At 34.6% G+C, this 18506-nt stretch overlaps 2 protein-coding genes and 1 pseudogene across 2 annotated transcripts; all 3 read right to left on the bottom strand.

Moving 5' to 3' along the window:
• Nucleotides 1-324: 324 nt before the first annotated feature.
• On the bottom strand, nucleotides 325-10882 carry LOC120136260 (annotated as a pseudogene).
• Nucleotides 10398-12755, bottom strand: LOC120136261 (V-type proton ATPase subunit C-like). Its single transcript, XM_039152352.1, has 9 exons — nucleotides 12590-12755; nucleotides 12406-12505; nucleotides 12237-12304; nucleotides 12010-12151; nucleotides 11500-11616; nucleotides 11229-11354; nucleotides 11054-11137; nucleotides 10889-10968; nucleotides 10398-10754 (listed from the first exon to the last, which is right to left on the bottom strand). The coding sequence occupies exons 1-9, from the start codon at nucleotides 12727-12729 to the stop codon at nucleotides 10655-10657; spliced, it is 957 nt and encodes a 318-aa protein (XP_039008283.1). The 5' UTR covers nucleotides 12730-12755; the 3' UTR covers nucleotides 10398-10654.
• A 1284-nt stretch (nucleotides 12756-14039) lies between these two features.
• On the bottom strand, nucleotides 14040-15980 carry LOC120136265 (cysteine-rich and transmembrane domain-containing protein WIH2-like). The gene is made up of 3 exons (XM_039152356.1): nucleotides 15828-15980; nucleotides 15475-15745; nucleotides 14040-14299 (listed from the first exon to the last, which is right to left on the bottom strand). The coding sequence occupies exons 1-3, from the start codon at nucleotides 15868-15870 to the stop codon at nucleotides 14242-14244; spliced, it is 372 nt and encodes a 123-aa protein (XP_039008287.1). The 5' UTR covers nucleotides 15871-15980; the 3' UTR covers nucleotides 14040-14241.
• Nucleotides 15981-18506: the final 2526 nt, after the last annotated feature.

The raw sequence follows: 18506 nt of genomic DNA, 5'->3' as shown, positions 1-18506 counted from the left end.
CATCAAAGTTCATGGCTGTGGTGGCGGAGGCAATATCATTGCTATTGATTACCTAGGAGGTGGATTGAGATTGTTGGTGTTTTTTGTTTGTAAGTTAGGCTGCCGAATCCTTTATCAAGGCGTCCGAAATCAACTGTGCGAGCCATGACGGTTGAGAAAGTGGCAGTTTAAACGCTAAAAAATGGGACTTTTGGAGGAAATGGGGTTTAAGTAAAGCCCATTGGAAGAGCATTGGATAGTGTGTTTGGTTAAATTAGTTACCAATTTTGTTCATTCCACAGGACAGGCAGCAACCAATATGAAAGAACAAAAGGAAAAGGAGGCATAAAGTAAGGAGATTATTATTTCTAAAAGCTGAAATTACTCAAGAAAAACTGCAAACAAGATTCTTGTACTTAACAAATAAAAGCAAAGTAATTAACATTATCAACTAATGATGCTTTGCTTGCGCCACCTACAAATGTTCGACTTGAAAATCGGTCCTTCACCGATGGGATGCTGGAGCAAATTGAGTCTATAAATTACCCCCAAGGTATAAGACAAACTATTCAAGTCACATTATACCATGGAAACCAGCTGAATCCAGAAGCACTGCTTTGATTTGCTCAGGCATTAAATCCTGCCCTTCTCTGCATTGCTGTTGAACAATAAACCAAATAACTAATCAATCTCTCAACCGAAATATATGATGTCACCCCATATAGCAATATTTGATCTAGATAACCATTTCTAATACTAAATGATTGGTTCTTGGTTGTATCCTCCAGTTTTCTATATCATGTTACCTAGGCGACAATCTTTCCTGGGCTTTTATTATTTTGTCGATCGGGTGAATCCCGGCAATGGCTTCAAACTAATCTCAAGGAGTAATTCTTTCAATTATCTAAGATCAATAATTACTAACCGTTAGCATTATATTAGCTTCAGATGGAGGGAGCCGGGACTGGGGGACGGTTTTTAAAAATTTGTGGCAACAAAAGGAAAAAAAGAAGAAAAGAAAAGTGTACGAAAGCATTACCAACCTAGGTCCCACTATAACCAGGACTCTTGCATCAATCCATGTGCAAAACAGTACATGAGTCAGTATCCTATACAGAAGGACAATAAGAGAGTTGAGCCTTCAACCTTAGGGGTCTCGGCTCATGGTCTATAGCATTATTTGAACTTTCCTTTTACCTAAACCAGCTACAATTTAAACTACATCCAAACTGGCAAAATATAAAGGTTCATTCCTTTGTTGTTGCTGTTGTTGTTGTAAGAGTTGAACACGAGAAATAACTCTATTTAGGGATTCAGTTTAACAGTGGAATTGGCTTGGCTTGGAAAGAAGCCACACACTCATTATATGAGAAGAGCGTATATAATCTGTTGAATAGACACACACTAAAATTGATCTTTAAACGGAAATCACCAAAAGCATATGAAGCCAAGAAGAGAAGAAGAAATGCACCTCAGCCCGGAACACATCCAGTGCAAATCCATTGAAACAACTAATTACAGCTTGCTGTACATCCATCCAAGGTTGTCTAGAGCTCGCATAATGGAGAGCAAGAGACCTGGCCTGCGAGCACAAAACATGTGAATGTTGACAGCCCTTCCTTCCCTTACCCTAACCTCCACCTGGAAATTGCAGATGCGTTAGGAGTTATTGCTCAAAACATTTACGGAAAAAACATGTTACATTGACACATCCTGGTGAAAGTTTAGACAAGCATATGTCTGTTCAAATGAATATAAATCACTAAAACTTTTGGGAAAGAACAAATATCTATCTTCAGTTATTCATTATTCAAATCAAAGAAGCTCTTCCATGAAGGCTGCGGATTGCAGCAGATGACATGAACAGTATAGTATTCTAATATTATGATGATATCAATCAACAAATTCAGAACCTAACAAGTGAATTAAAGGTTTAACAGGGCACTATTAACTTTATGTAACATGCTGGCTCAATGTATAACTTATTTGTCTTGGTGATATCATGCAAGTAACTATCAGGAAAGAACATACAAGCATCCATATTTTGCTCCTTTCACCCTAAATTTTTTCAAATTTATCATACATGTCAATTGTTTTGCCTAGTAGGGCAAAAGACTTGTACACAAATAGAAACTAAGAACATAAAGCAAACAATAGGAAAAAAATAAATGAACTTTTTAGGTCCAAAAGTTTACCTTTGCTGGTTGGCTTTTAGAGCTTGCGAACGAGTTGGGGCATAGTTCTTCCTTCACACGACATGGAAGTGTAGGTGGGGTCGGAGTCACCGGTTTGAAACTTGTGATGGCATCAAGAGCCAGATGGAACAGATTCAAGTTCAGTATGGAGATCATTAATCTTTTGCAGAAGCTCCTTCAAATAATCAATGGCATCCCCTAGTATCGAAGCCCTATCCATCTGTGACATGATAAGCACAATGAGTAGCCGCCATGGATATATAAGTTACAATTATAGGAACACCAAAATTACCCTAAACAAATTTCAACCACAATCACTCAACAGACAAGAAGTAATATCAAAAGAAAAGGGGAAAAACAAAAACTCAAATTAACAAGCATGTTCTCAAACTAGCTATAGCATTCACTTCAAGAGACAAGACCAAATGACACATATCAAGATTACTTTGTATCACAAAAGAATATGCTAGTCTATAATAATCAAATGCCTTGACCTTGAGAACTTTCAAAGATAATATACCTTGCTAATCTTGGGCACAACAGACCTAAGCATGTAAAGCCTGTCATTGAGCTTCTTCCTCCTCCGTCTCTCCGCCATCAAATTTTTCGCCGGCAACCCTTTCTTCTTCCCCTTCTGATCCCCACCGCCGGTAACAGTACTAGTTGCATTTGAGTTGCAACCACCATTGTTCACAGTCTCCTCCACTTTGCAATCATCATTCCTCTCATCAGAGTCATAATTCAAGCCCGACATATCGATGCTGGCTTCCTCAATATCCCCCTCTTCATGCCTCTTCCTCTTTCCCTCCGACGCTTCCCCTCCGAATCTCAGCCCCGAAACATCCAAGCTCCCCAATTTATCAGATCCACTAGATCCCTGACGCATCGCAGCTCGCTTCTGAAACAGATTCGGTTGAGAACCAACGGAAGGGAAAACTTCAAGGGGCTTCAAAACCTTTCCCCTGTTCATAAGCAGTGGATTTCCCGACCCGTCGAAAGCACCGCCGCTAAACCCACCGCTCAAAGAAGAAGCATTCTCGGTTCCAGCGAACAATCTCGTACCTTGAAATTCGGAGCTCGAGCTGAACTCTGGAGTACCCATTTGAGCCTGGGGGAAAACCATCAAATTCGAGGCTACATTCGGCTGAAACTGAGCGAGAAAAACCGATTCGGAACCGAAATCAAAGGCATTATCAAAAGGGTTGTTGCAGGAGACATTGAGGAGAGAAGAGAAGCAAGATTTAGGAGGCAACAAAGGGTGAGACTGTGAAGGGTCAAGCGTGAAGGCCTGTGAGGGAGTACAAGAAGAAGATGAATAAATCGAGTGGTGAAGAAGGAGATTGTTGTTATCAACCTGGTTAGAACCAAACCCAAGCTCCCTGATTTGAAGCTCCTGGTTCATAGCAGGATTAGTGTACCAATCACCATCGAGCATGGACTTGAAACTCGAAATAGAAGCAGCCGACATAGCCAACTCATCTTCCTTAGCCTCGAATCCGTTACTGGTAACATTATTGTTGTTATCGTTGTTGGTTCGAGTCCAAGAAGAAATTGCACCTTCTTCTTCCTCTTCACCGCCCATCCAAACGACGCCGTTCGCTCCAAGGACCATCTCTTTCACTCTCACTCTCACGAAGCTTTTGTTTTGCTTTTTTTTTTTGTTGGTTTTGGAAGAAAGGCAGTTACAATGAGAGAAAAAGGGAGAGGAAAAGTGAAGAAGCTTTTCTATCAGCAGAGAATCGTAATAATAATTTGGAGAGAGCGAGAGAGAGAGAGCGAGAGAGAGAGAGAGAGAGTGTGTGTTTTTGAAGATTGAACGTTACAAAATGTACTGAAAAACCATTGGCAAATGAAGGGAGAGTGGGACTCGTCTCTTCCATCTCCTTCTGCTTTATCTATTGTTGCGTCTATCATCTCTACGTACACCATGTGTCTGCTGCTACAGTGCAACTTGCTTTGCTGGCTTTTTTTTAACCTAAATATCATCCATTAGAAAATAATATGACATTCATTTTCGATTATTTTTTTAGAATAATATTATTTTATGTCACGTAAATTAAAAGTTTCTGTCCAAAAAAAATAATCGTTTATGGTGGGTTGAAGATATGTAATTATACGAACGTAAATTAGCGATAACGATATTTATATCAGTTATATATTCCATCACTCAATAAATATATATTTAAATATTTTAAAATATTCATATCTAAATAAGGTAAAATTTTAAAAGGTAATATTTATGAAATAATTTAAATTTATTTTTCTTTACTTATTTTTAATTATTTTGATGATGTGTCACAATATCATATATCATATCACTAAACTAAAATATAAAACTTATCAAATTTATGAATTAATGTATATTAAAAGAAACTTTACGTTTTAAATTGAGAGAAAATGATAAATTTAAAGACCAATAAAGTTCAGAGATTAAGGCAAAAAAATGCCAAATACAAGGACTAAACCTTGCTTTATCCTTTTTCATTTGCTGCCCATATTATATTTGGATATCCGTAGTGTGTACAGACGTGTGGGTCGGGTTGGGCCAATACAGTCATACAATCTGAAGCTCTTTACTTTTTTTAAAAAAAATAATTAAATTTATAGTATAATTTTATTGGAGAATTCAGGTTTTAGTAGGAATCGGAAATTCTTTCGTACGACAACCTTAATATACGGTTAAGGAAATATGTTATTGGTTTTGTTATTATTATTTTAACAAAATAGGTAAAAATTACCTAAAACATTATTATTTCTATCTAAAACATTAATGTTTTTTAACATTTCTGATGAAGTGTCCAATAATAACAAAATCGGTAGTGCTTTATCGGATATGTTAACAAAATCGGTAAAGCGCCTGATAATAATAAAACTGGTAGAAATAATATGTTTCGGTTAATTTTTTACTTAATATATTAAGACTTTTCCAATTTACAATTTTTTAGAATGTTTAGATAAGGTGACAATAACAATGATAAAATATTTGTTTTAATCCACAACTTAATATACAGATCAATTAGATTATGCAAATTATTAGAAGCTTAATATGTTTACTCCACACTTAATATACAGATCAATTAGATTATACAAATTATTTGTTATTGAGCTTTGTTACGTCTGTAAATGAACCAAACGTTTTAATTAACCGTTTGTGAATCATTCGGTGGGAAGTTCATTTATTTATTAAACGAACGAATATGAATAAATTTTTTTGTTCGTTTAATTAAACAAACGAACACAAACAAAGTGTTGCACTTTGCTCGTTCATTTACGTTCGACAATCCGTTCATTTATGTTCGTTTACATTTGGAAATTCGTTCGTTTATGTTCATTTGTTTAATTAAATTTATATTATATTCGTTTATCTATATTCTTTTAAAACTTTTTGCATGATTTAACATAAAATTACGTTTTATGTTCATTCGTTTATGTTTATTTGTGTTCATTTATCATTTTAACGAACTGACATGAACAAGCTACATTCCTTAATGAACGAACACAAACAAAAAACTTTGTTTTCATTTAGTTATTTGTGTTCGTTCATTTATTTGGTTAAAGTTAAACGAACAAACATGAACATACCCTCATTTGTGTTCATTCATTTATTCGGTTAAAGTAAAACGAACGAACATGAACATACTCTCATCGTGTTCGTTAATTTTTTTTTGTTAAAATTAAACGAACGAACATGAACGCACGCTTATTTGTGTTCATTCGATTCATTTACATGCCTAAGCTTCATATATGGTTTTGAGGGTTTTTTTATACTAGAGGCTTTTCAGATTAGTGTGTAACTGAGACGCTTTATGCTATTTGTGTTCGTTTATTGCATGTCAGGGAGTACATACTCGAAGGAAAGTTCTACAGTGCGACACTCTTAATATACAATTAAAAAAATGAGTTATCGATTTTGTTATTATTTAAATAATAAAACGATAAAAAATTACCTAAAACATTATTATTTCTATCTAAAACATTAATATTTTTTAACATTTACTATGTCTATTCTCTGCTTTTAGCCCCGTGTACTTAGAGATAGGTTACAAGACTATTATAATACATTGCTGAAATGTAACAACTTACAGTTTTCTAAGAATTCCATTGAATATATTTATCACAAAGGTTCTAAGGATCAATTGTCCATGTTGTATGAGGTCCAATGACAGGGATACACATAGACGGCGGGTGGAGATAATCGTCTCTTAAAAATTTTAAATTCTTATATATTTTGAATACTTTTTTGTATTTTCTATTGAAAATATATTTTTATCACCTATAATTTTATAACTTCTCCCATACTTAAAATTTTATACGTTCTTCCTCCAAATATGAAATCCTACGTCTGTCCCTGTCCAATGGGTACGCATTGTTTATGAGAATATGCGAGAAACTATAAAATTGAGGTGATTAATAGTAGAAGGGACGGACGTAAGATTTTATGTTATGAGACGAACTTCTAAAATTTTAGGATGAAACTAATTTATAAAATTTAAAAGAGGACGAAGTCATATTATTGATAGAAAAAATTTAAAATATATAATAATTTAAAAATTTTAGTAAATGATTGTCCCCGTTCGACCCTTCTTCGATCCATCCCTGATAATGCTCTATAGTTTGGGTTCCATAATCAGGTTATTTGAGTTTTTCAAGTAGTAATTCCATGGGTGATCTATATTTTGTATTTCACAACGCCATATAATTACGATGCTTATGTACTATGGCTTTTATTTCCATTTTCAAAGTATTCTTGAATTCTAGCATTATATATTATTTCATATATTATAAAAGTTTGTGTAAAATAGTCCCTCTATAATTAAATAGACCAATTTAGTCACCGTACTAATAAAAAATCAAATAACAGATCAATTTAGCCTTATTTCATTCTTTTAATTAACACATTAACTAAATTGACTCATATAAGGACAGTTGAGTATATTAGTAGGTAGTATTGTTGTAAAACAATAACATTAGTATTGACTAGCAAGTAATAATAAAATAATAAAAGAAATTAACCCTAATTTTCTAACTTAAACCTTATGTCATCAAGTACCAAAGTAAAAATTGGAAAAATAAATTAAGAGTTAAAATTGAGTGTAAGTGGATCCTAATTCATATAGAGGTAGGATTCATTTACACTGTGTAATTTTGTTTCAGTTTTATATCCTTTTAAGATCGTTGTACGAGTAAAAACAGATAATTAAGGTTAACAATAAGAAATCTTATTCTTCGTTAGTATTGAGAGGTTGCCTTCGATTCTCTTTGCTTAATTTGAGAAGATATTAACCGAAAAAAATAAGGAGATAATTTAATTGTTTATTTTCATTTTTCAAACGATCCTTTAAAAAGATGTAAGTAGATCCTAATTTATATAGAGACCCATGATCCGTTTACATTATGTAAAATTTATCAATTTTATATATTTTAAGATCATAAATCAAAATAAACAAATGAGATTAACAAATAATAAATGAATATATATATTTATTGAATCATCAAAATTATCACTTTCGGTTTTGTAGGGCAAGAAATTATTGGTCGTTTCGTGGATTCAAATTGTGGTTAAGGTCATATTTTCGGTTGCGTTATTTTTATTGCGATTGTAGATAATAGATGTTATCACAGTGAGTGTGGGTAACACGATCATACAATAACAGTTTCAAAGTGTATCATTAATGATATATAACGGGTGCTATTACGATAATAAACTGTTATTTAAATCCATGATTGTTTGTGCTTCTTAAGGCATGCAGCGGTAGCATTCAAATTGCAGGCTTAGCAGTGTCCGTCAGCTGGTGGTTTAATTTCATTCATCTTCCTTTTCAAATACAAAGAAAAAGGCAATTATTAGAGCCCATAATATTTGCCATTTTGTGGATGCAAAGCAACGCCTTCGGAATAAGTAATTGTAGAACAAAACCCAAGTTTCTCGTGATCTCCTTTTTCAATTCACCGCTCCTACTCTCCAATCCCTTCAACTGTTTCGTTTTCTCCTTTTCCCAACTTGATTTTTTTTTCCTCTTGTTAACGAGTTTAACTTAGATTTTGGTTAGCAGAACAAAGACCTGAAATGCAGCGTTTCCTTTGCTTTCTCATTCGCCAACTATAAGCCGCCATAGCCCAGTGGCCAAGGCCGAGAAAGAAGAAGGAAAAAAGCCAAGTTGGCTGTCAATTTCAGATTTTGCGCCCTCTATTAAGCTCAAATTTTGATTTAGTCCCTCTACTTTGTTTGACATAATTGTCAGGATTGAATCAAGAAAAAACTAAAACCGATTCAAACCGGAATATTCACTACGATTTTGGCTTGGTTTTCTTAAAGTTGGGTCTGTTTAATATACAGTTCAATTTGAATGGCATGTTAAACAATTATAATGACCTTAATAGACCTGAATTTTATTTTATATTTCGTTCATAATCCACTTTTATAATATATAATAGATGTTTTATAATATTAAATTAGTGAAAGTAATTTTAAATTTTATATAAAAATTAAATTTAAAAAATTAAATTTTGATGAATCAAACCGGTTCGATTTGATAAATCATTAATATCGTTAACTATTCTAATTTAAAGTGATTTTTTTAAAGAAATCATCCATATTATAAATGAAATGTTTAATCGTGTTAAAGTTTGCAGTAACTAATTATATTATAAAAATATACGATTAATTATATTACATAAAATATAGAGGATTATATATAGATTTAGTATAATAGAGGGACCATACTTAAAATTTGACAGAAGTGGACTGTTTCAACTTTCAACAAATTAAAAATAATTGAAACTCTCTCTCTCTCTCTCTCTCTCTCTCTCTCTTCACGTGAGAGAGTAGAATTGCATGGAGAAGATGAAAGGCGTACGTGGCAAACATGCAACTTAATGAAAGAAGATATGCAGATTACTGACTGCTAATAATAATCAAAAGCGTAGGTCCTACGCCAACCCTGGCTACCATCGTATACTTGTTTGCTTCGTATTTCTACCGTCTCCCCTTTGGCGTTTTGCTTTCAAACTTGCCTTTACCCTCGATCAACATGTGAAATTTGACCACGTATAATGTGATTAGGATAACGTATCATTTTATATTAAGGTTGAATTTATAAAATTTTAGGATAAGATAAAATTCTAAGGAATTAAAATAAATTATTAATTAAAAATATAAAAAAATATCTAAAATACATATTAATTTAAAATTTTAAAGAAATTTCTCCTATTTCGATCCATCCTACATTCGATGATATCGGACTCCACCTTGTCAATTTACACTTGTGTTTGTGCTTCTTGGTAGTTTGCAATGGATATTGCTTAATACTAAACTAGATACAAAGTTTTTTTTAGAGGCTTTATATAAGACTGTTGTTAAAACAATTAGATTATCATAAATGAATCTCACTAAAAATATCATCTATAGGTTTATACTATGAATTATGAGATTTTTTACAGTTAATTTATCTGTTAATCACACGCATGAATTACGAATTTCTTCTCATGATTTCAACTTATAACCTTTATCCTGTTTATGTGGTGTTTAGCATATTTAATTCGATTATATATGTGATGGATGTAAAAAGGTGTTTCTGGATTTACTCTCCATACTGGGTGAGGACAGATGAGGCATATGGTGGAGGGCACCTTGACAGCTTATAAAGATGAGATTGGGACCATGACCAACACTCAACCGGAACCTTATGCTATCAATGGAGAAATAGTTAGGTTAGATAAAAAAGGCTTGCAATCTACATACTTCAATTATCCCCAACCCCAGCTTTCAATTAAATGATGCTCAGTAGCTACTAACCATATCTTTCAGTCTTCTCGTGTCTCTTCAATTTCATATATATAAGATGGAGGATAAACGGACTAAAGAATGTAATGAGTAATGTCTTAGAGCAAGCGAGTTCCAGAAAGAGATAGATCTCCTCTTCTTATTCGCATAGGGTCTATATATAAACTCTTAGTGCTGACGTTAGGTTTAGAGTGATAATGACTATTTGTAGGTTGACGAGGAGAGTAAATTTAACCATCATATAGTAGGTTTAGCAGTGATAAGATTGACAACACTCTGTTCAAAGGACTATAACTGTCCGGAGGATATAAACTCTGAAAATTTTAGAAACTCCAGAGGCCTCGATGGGCCAAAAATCAACAACAGAACATGCTTTACGGAGAAAATTCGATGAAGATACAGCAATATTCAAGTTCACTATCCATATTGCAAATTCCTAAAAAAAATAGGAACCACGGATTAAAGCCTCAAATTCCGAATACAAAAGTTTTCAGACAGTTTCCCCCACAAAAAGTTCATCCACCACTCTGTTCAACAAAACCTTAAAAATGGGTCTTCATAAGTTGGACGTCGTCCATAAATAAACTAAAGAATCAATCCACTAAACCTAACATACAACATCTCCAACACTTTACCTTATTATCGTTTGTCGTCCTGATGAAGATGCTTGGAATCAAGACTTGGCAATGTGCATGCATCAGGCAATGTTGATTGTGAAGGAGACGTAGGGATGGGCGTCTGCATCACCTCCTAAACCTGCTATTGCTCCGCCTTCATCTTCAGTCTTCCAGTCTATGCTGGCATTTTAAGTAGGATCAGTATCAGTGTTCAGAATAGCTCATTTCAACACAATTAACAGTTCAAATAACTCACATCAACATGGACCGTAAAACAGATACAGAAGAAACCAAAAGAAAGAAAGGCTGTTTACCTGTTTGAGCTATTACATAATCCTTCAAGGATGGATCGAACTTTCTTCTCACTCTTAACGGACGGTGACAAAACGCATGCCTGATAATCAGCTCAAAACCAGCACTTAGTCGTCAAGCGAATTTTGGTTCACAAATAATTGTAGAAATGAGAGAGTTAATCATACCAGGAAAGATGGCGGCAAACCGTATCTCAGAATGCTCTCTGCAAAGAGACATACAGCACAAAAGTGCATCCAGGAGCTGAAAACCTACAGGGGAGCAACTCATTCGAAAAAACTGTTCAAAATATGGCAAGACTTGAGGGATTTCACAGGAAAAAGGAAGGAAATAATATAATACCTCCCCATAACTAGTGTAACACCATTGCAAAAGAGAGCTTCTCAAGCTATCTTGGTCTTGTGCCAATTTCTCTAGTTCCTGCTTTCGACTTTCTTGTGCTTCTGGACTATATTCAAAATCACGAATCTGTAAGACATCAAAAGAAATGCAGCAACAATGGAAATAAGACATCATCCAAGATAATCATTTTTTGACGCGCCATGAATAAGATTACCCAAAAGAGATCACTCATATAAAAGAAAATGCAAATGCAGCCATAGAATGCACTCACTTGGAAGCCTCTTTCACATGCACTAGTTATGAAATTATCAGCAACACGACCAAATAATGTGACAGTGTAAAGAGCAGATTCATTATCTTCATACAACTTCTTGGAGGACTGAGGGACCTGAGATCACACAGCTATGTTACTCAGAATTACCTCAACGAACAATAAGAAAGTTCAACAAACTATAAATTAACAAGATTAATGCTATAAAGATGAGTACTATAACCAGTAACAGAAATTAAAAAAAGAAGTTATAACTAAGATGCAACAACTAACGATGTTCAGTCATCAATAAACTAGAAATATTTTCCTAAAAACTGAATCCTATTGCTCACGTCACCGGGAATAAAGTCATAAACCTAAACAACTAGTCAGCATCCAAAGATTCTGCCATACCTGAGGTTTAGAAATATCACAAGAATGACTGCTCGGTGAGGCGGTATTGTATATGAAAAGCAACAATGATTTTGACAGCTAAAGTTAGAACTTTAAACCACGGATGATATTGCTTACCACATAGCTAGTCAATGTTTCATAGCTTGACAACCAATCCTTCTGTGAATACTTAGGAACAACTGCGAGGAGAGTCACTAGGTGTTCTGAAGTAAAAATATCCTCCGGCTTTACTAGATTAGACAGATCACGAACAGCCAAGCTAAAACATGCAGAATTCGATCAGCTATTAAAAGTAAAATATTCTTTGCATATGCAGCAATCAGACGCTGAAGTAAAAGGCATACCTTCCACTTTGCTTTCTGTTTATGGCATTAAGTTGCCCACGCACATTGTTATACTCAGCAACACGAACCTACATAATAAACAAACACTTCAAGACTAGACTTCACTCGATACATTAAGAAACTAATATGTATATATGTGTGTAAATCAGAAATTCAGCGAAGAAATTACCTTGAGATCATCCTCAATCTTTGCCAGTAGAGTGTGAATACTGTCAACAATCTCCCTCAAAGAGGACACTGTCGGGTATTTTGCTTCATCCCAAACAAACCTGCCATCAATGAGTTGTCCATTAACAACCGACGACATCCATGACTAATGCCCATTTCATTCACCGGATTGAGCAAGATTTTACCTCGTAAGATAAGAATCAACGGGGACCCCATCAACAGAGAGAGCATTGCTCTCCAACCCCGAAACTCTCTCTAGTTCCTCGATCTGCCTCCTGATTTTGTGAGAAACACCTTCGATAAAGGTGTTTGACTGTTCATACATCAAAATCAGTTATAGAAGTTGAACTAATTGTATATATATCGTCTTAAACGAATCAAAACACATGAATCACGAAAAGGTGTATAAATCAACAAAGCTGATAAAATCATATTTCACTTTTTTTAAATTATCAGCAACACGACCAAAATCAGTTAAGAGTTCATATTTGATGAGAATGTAGAAAAATATTACATCTGATTCTAAAGAAATATGATAAGCTTTATGTTGCATTAGCCAATTTCATGCATCGTTTACTTATGGTGTTGGATTTGATACGACGCAGCTTTCTATTTTGCAACCTGTACTATGCAATTGCTTTGTTGCATTGGCTAAATTTTATTTTTTGCAGGTCTTTCGAGTATGATACTGATAGGGAAGCATTTACCAGTGGGGCTTTGAACTCATTCGGTCTCTCACTTTGCTCAGTCATGCAAGAGACTCAAGAGGTTATCACTCTCCGGCCTTCTGACCGATCAGGTTTTTCTTTACATCGGAATGTATGCCGAGCAGCTTGAAATGCTGTCCATCGCTTCGGCCTCCGACTGTGACAAAGGAATGCTCTCTGTGTTGAATGGCTGCAAGAAACTCTGCAAGCTTGAGACCCTTTGGTAACGCAGCACTTCTAGAGGAGTCAGGAAAGTATGAAACAATGCGATCCCTTTGGATGTCCTCATGTGAAGTTACCCTCGGAAGCTGCAGGATGGTCTCTGAGAAGATGCTGAACCTTAATGTGGAGATCATAAACGAAAGCGACCTAACAGAAATCAGCCTCGACAATGGGCAGAAGAGTAAACAAGATGCATCTATATCGAACACTGGTCGGACATAGGAAAGATGCACCGGAACGTGTGTGGAATTTGTAGGTGCATTGTATTGGCTATGCCATGTTTGTTTCCTGCTTATATTTAAGTAGTTGTACTTTGTTGGCACTTGGCACAACTGATTCCCATGTATGCTTAGTTATATTGCTGTTTAATGTACAAGAGAATTGCTTATCTGCAATCCTTGTTGTATTGTAAATGAATCTGTCGAGTATTTTCCAGAATCAAATTTATCAAGTACAGGAGTACCCGCTTGGTGGCTGAAGTACACATCCTGAAGCTGAAGATGTGTTCTTTGTCAAGTTCTAAAAGAAACTGTCTGGACAAGAACAATCTTTGAATAGTTTTTCCATTCTGACTTGGAATTGGATGACACGGGACTTGAACCGTAGTAGTCTGCGATGTTAACGGAATTCTTTATCACCCTAACTACAACCTCATTACCGAGTTCGATAAAACTTGGACATTTAAGTGAACGATGGAGCAATGAACCATGAGAAACACCAGCATGCTGATATCCAACACATATGATACAAATAACATGATATACAACAAGAACCGAGAGCAGCCTGTATCTATAATGCAAACTTGGATTTATAAAGTTTTTAGTAGATAAACTACAATACAAGCATATGATTGTAGAATGGTAAAAGACTCAAGGAAGTGCGAAGCAGAATTTTCCTCGATCAACGATTTATAAGCAGAAGCAGCAGCATTCCTCCAACACGCAGCAGCAACATAGAGCAGCCAAACTGCACATATATAAACAATGCATTATCCCATCAATATCAGTTCTGAGCAAACCATCCGAAACATGCATGTCATCTAAATGATGGTCTATTAATGATAACTGATAAAAATCTAGCCAACAGACACTATTGTTCAAGTTTAGTTGTTAATTGAAGCCTAACAACACTGTAAACCACAAGGAAACTATACAGTCTGACTGCCAAGCACATGTTCAAGCATGAATTACTAATGTAATTACCATTAGCCTATGTTATACGGAATTGAGTGTGAGTTTCATATTATAGTACGACACAGATATGGTTAGGTCTTTTTAAGTTTTTTTCAATGCATATGGATGTGTTGGGCATGAGTACTGGACACAAAAAATGAAGAGCAATGTAGCCATAGGCTCTAACCGAAATGGCCAAGAAAATGCCAGACCAATTCCATACGAGTACTGAACCAAAAAACTCAAAGGCGATATCCCTATCAAAGGGAGGGGTTTTGTCCTTAACAAGTCCGCTAGTGTTGTACCTCTAAAGCAAATCTTAAACTACTTGTGAAAATCATGATGGCAAATCATAGCCTCCACAAATGTCACATTTTACCTTGATCAATTCAAGGATTTGGTCTACAAATATATTAACAATCAATACTACATAAAACTCTTCATGTTTAACCGGGGGAAAAAACAATGGAGAATGGACTTCATGTGTGAAAAAAAATCCGATTTACACTCGCACATATATGATGCTTATCAGAACTAAGAATAATGCTATGGAGGATACATAAGAACTAAGGATCAAATAAAGGAAATATACTTATGCAATATACACAAAGCTCTATCAAATCCTAAGAACTTCCAAGAGAGTGATGACGCAATTGAAATGAAGCAATTTACATACAAAAAGGGTAAGATGACATAGAAGATAAGTTACATTGAAATTAACTTAGCCCAAGAGAACCAATTGCTACTGTAGTGCTCAATACATAAGAGAAAGTTTCCCCTTTTAAAATTCCTAGTTTCTTTTGCGTTTGGTCAAAAAATTCTTTTAGCACACCCAGTTCCGTAGCCCAATACTAAAAATTAAAGCTTGAACTATGGAATTGTAAAATAAACATATTAAGCAACCAAAATTAGAACTTTTAACACCAAACAGATGAATCGATGAAATAAAAAAGGGGAAAAAATACGTACCAGCCTTTTAAGAAAGATAAACAGCCATCATCATAATGATTCTGGTGATGGTGATGCTCGTAGTGGTGGCAGTGTTGGTATTGAGGATGACCAGGTGGCGGCGGCGGTGGTGGATACCCTTCAGAAAAATACTCTTGGTAACCCTCGTACGGCGGGCGTTGCTGCTGAGGATAACCAGGAGGCGGAGGCGGATATCCTTCGTAAGGCTGGTGAGACGGAGGTGGTGGTGGAGCAGAGGGGTAGCCAGGTGGGGGGTAAGGAGAGGCGTAGCCTGTTGTTTCAGTCAACAGTTAAAAAAAATTGAATAAACGACAATTAATTAAGGAAATCAAGACAGGGAAAGGATTAAATACCAGGAGGAGGATAAGGATCTTGAGGAACTCGCTGATAACTCATATTACTTCTGCTTCTGCTGCTGTGCAGATGATGTAATTTGTCTTCCTCGATGAGCCGTAGGTTTTTTTTTTTCCGGGAAAATGAACAATGGAGATCGGTGTTCCAACTTCCCTTGAGAACAGTATTGATATTTACTGGGAGGGTTTTGGTTTTTTGGTTGGCAATGGCAGCCTGTTTCCAATGGTTTTCTTCCACGTTACCTGAATTATAGCAACTGTAAAGGCTAAAGTTTAAAATAAAACAAAAAAAATGTCAAACCAACTCAATTAGAGGAACAAGTCACGAGCTTGTTTTCAGAACCGGATCGATTAGCGAACCGACCATGCTACCGATTCACTGATTCAATCGGTTGAATCGATCTGATCGGTCAAAAGAACCGGATAACGTCATAATTATTTAAAAAATTAAATAAAAATATCAAAAATATTTAATAAAAAATATTTTTTTATATCACAAGTTATATTCAAAGCAAGTCATAACATATATAAATTAAAAACCATAAAATCAAGTGAAACAAAATGATTCAAATTAACTACAACATAATATTTAAGGTAAAACATATTAAATAATAAATATAATTATATAACTATAATTAAAAAATAAATTTGGGGCTAAAAAAATCATAACAAAATGATATTGTTTGGTTTATTTTTTTTTAAAAACAATCTCACATGACTAAGAAACATAGAAGAGCATCCCAAAAGTCTAAAGAGTAAAAATATGAAAACAAAACAATCCCACATTGCTAAGAAACATAGAAGAGCATCACAACTAACTTCTATAAATAATAGAGGTAATTTGACATTCAAAATCATGGAGCCTTTTGGTGAGCATTGAGTGAACTATTTTTTCACTTCAATCAAGCTCGAATTTTAGGCTTCAATTGAGCTTCTAATTTTTTTTTATTTTAAGCCTTTTTGAGTTCAAGTTTCAATATTATATTTCGAGTTCGAGTTGAACTTGATAATTTTTAACTTGTGAGTTTGAGTGGAGTTAAGCTTACTTTTAAAGTTTTCAAGTTCGAGTCGAGTTCAACAATACTCGAGTTCGACTTGGCTCGTTTAACAAACGACATTTGGTTTAATTTTTTTTTAAAAAAAACAAAATTCCTGGTTTTTCCTGTTTTCAGTCGATTTGGTTCGAACGGTTTAGCGGTTCTGATCGGTTCACTAATAACGGTTCAACCGATTTAGATTAAACCGGACTAGGAAACAGTTCCCGGTTGAACCAGTCGGTCCGATCCGATTTTCAAAACAGAGGTCACAAGACACGGCTAAGCAACCTGGCTAATAATTTCAATTACATATTAATAAAAAATAGTATTCACATTTGAATATTTTTTTATTAATATGAGGTATGTACACGGTAATATTCATTTTGATATTGAATATTTATATTTTTTATATTCATAGTGATTAAACTCAAGACCTTAAGAAATAATAATAATAATTCTTTTACCATTGTTTGATTTGTATTTTATTAAAAGTTAGAAAATGTTTAATGAATAGAGTAAATTACATTCACTGAACTATACTTTATCTCTCTCTTATTTTCCTCACCATATTTTCAATTTTTTTAATTTACTCATTGAACTTTAGAATTACTCCTATTTTGATTACTTTGAATTATTTTTGTATTATTTTTGTATTATTTTTGTATTACATGGCATTTTTTATTATTTAATATAAAATAATTGAAAAAGGTTGGATGCCATCGTCGATCACTGTCGACCACTGTAGATGGTGGCAGTTCGGTCTCAAATTTTATGGGTCGCTTCGTCTCGACACTAGGAGTCTAAATCTGTCCTCTATTTTGTCTGAACTTGCTCTGAAGTTCACGAATTACAGATCAAAAGTGAGGAAGCCGAAATATTTTAGTCGAGATTCGTGGGTTTTGAGACATTTTTTGGTGAAACAATCACCAGATTCAGACTCAGTGGGTCGAGACGAACCGATCCATAAAATTTAGGACCGAACGACCATCATCTATGGCTGCTGACGATGACATCCAACCACATTCCGTTTTTATTTTATATTTTCAACTATTTTATATTAAATAATAATAAAATACCACGTCATACAATAATAATAATAAAATAATTCAAAATGATCAAAACAGGAGCAATTCGAAGTTTAATGAATAAATTAGAAAAATTAAAAGTACACTAAGTAAAATAAGAGATAGAGTATAATTCAGAATTGTGAATTTTACACTAATAAATAATACAATGCAGGTTGGAAATGGATGGTGAAATTTTCTAATGTGACGAGTATTGTGGTTAATAACAATGATGATGGAAATAATGTAGATGACGGCGGCGCAAGTGAAAAGATACACCGGTTGTTAATTACTCAAAAAGATTTGAAGTTTTGTTAAATAAATAGATTAGTTCAATATGTGACGTTAATGCATCTTATCCTTACGAAGTATCTCTGTTTCTTGACAGTACATAGACATAATTGAGGAGCGGAGGAGTACAAGGAGCAGCATGAAAGAGAAAGTGTGTGTCAAGGAGACAGCCTACTACCCACCAAATGTATTCAAAGAAAAAAAACCTCTTGGAAGGAGCAGGCCTTGGCTACTGACGCCAGACAGAATAGTGATTATCCTGTAGGTTAGTTCCGACAGACGATTCA

Source organism: Hibiscus syriacus, unplaced genomic scaffold (genome assembly GCF_006381635.1).
Source record: "Hibiscus syriacus cultivar Baekdansim isolate YM2019G1 unplaced genomic scaffold, ASM638163v2 tig00110621_pilon, whole genome shotgun sequence".
NCBI classification, from domain to species: Eukaryota; Viridiplantae; Streptophyta; class Magnoliopsida; order Malvales; family Malvaceae; genus Hibiscus; species Hibiscus syriacus.
The sequence above is the reverse complement of the archived record's forward strand: the minus strand, read 5'-3'. Positions and strand labels throughout refer to the sequence as shown.

What these genes read in the sequence shown, in the direction of transcription:
- LOC120136261 (XM_039152352.1), bottom strand. Translation starts at nt 12,729, where the DNA reads ATGTATGAACAGTCAAACACCTTTATCGAAGGTGTTTCTCACAAAATC. An exon ending in AAACATTGACTAGCTATGTG is followed by an intron (nt 11,617 to 12,009) that starts GTAAGCAATATC and finishes GTGTGATCTCAG; the next exon opens with GTCCCTCAGTCCTCCAAGAA. An exon ending in TTATGTAATAGCTCAAACAG is followed by an intron (nt 10,755 to 10,888) that starts GTAAACAGCCTT and finishes TTAAAATGCCAG; the next exon opens with CATAGACTGGAAGACTGAAG.
- LOC120136265 (XM_039152356.1), bottom strand. Translation starts at nt 15,870, where the DNA reads ATGAGTTATCAGCGAGTTCCTCAAGATCCTTATCCTCCTCCTG. An exon ending in AGATCCTTATCCTCCTCCTG is followed by an intron (nt 15,746 to 15,827) that starts GTATTTAATCCT and finishes CTGAAACAACAG; the next exon opens with GCTACGCCTCTCCTTACCCC. An exon ending in TTATCTTTCTTAAAAGGCTG is followed by an intron (nt 14,300 to 15,474) that starts GTACGTATTTTT and finishes ATATATGTGCAG; the next exon opens with TTTGGCTGCTCTATGTTGCT.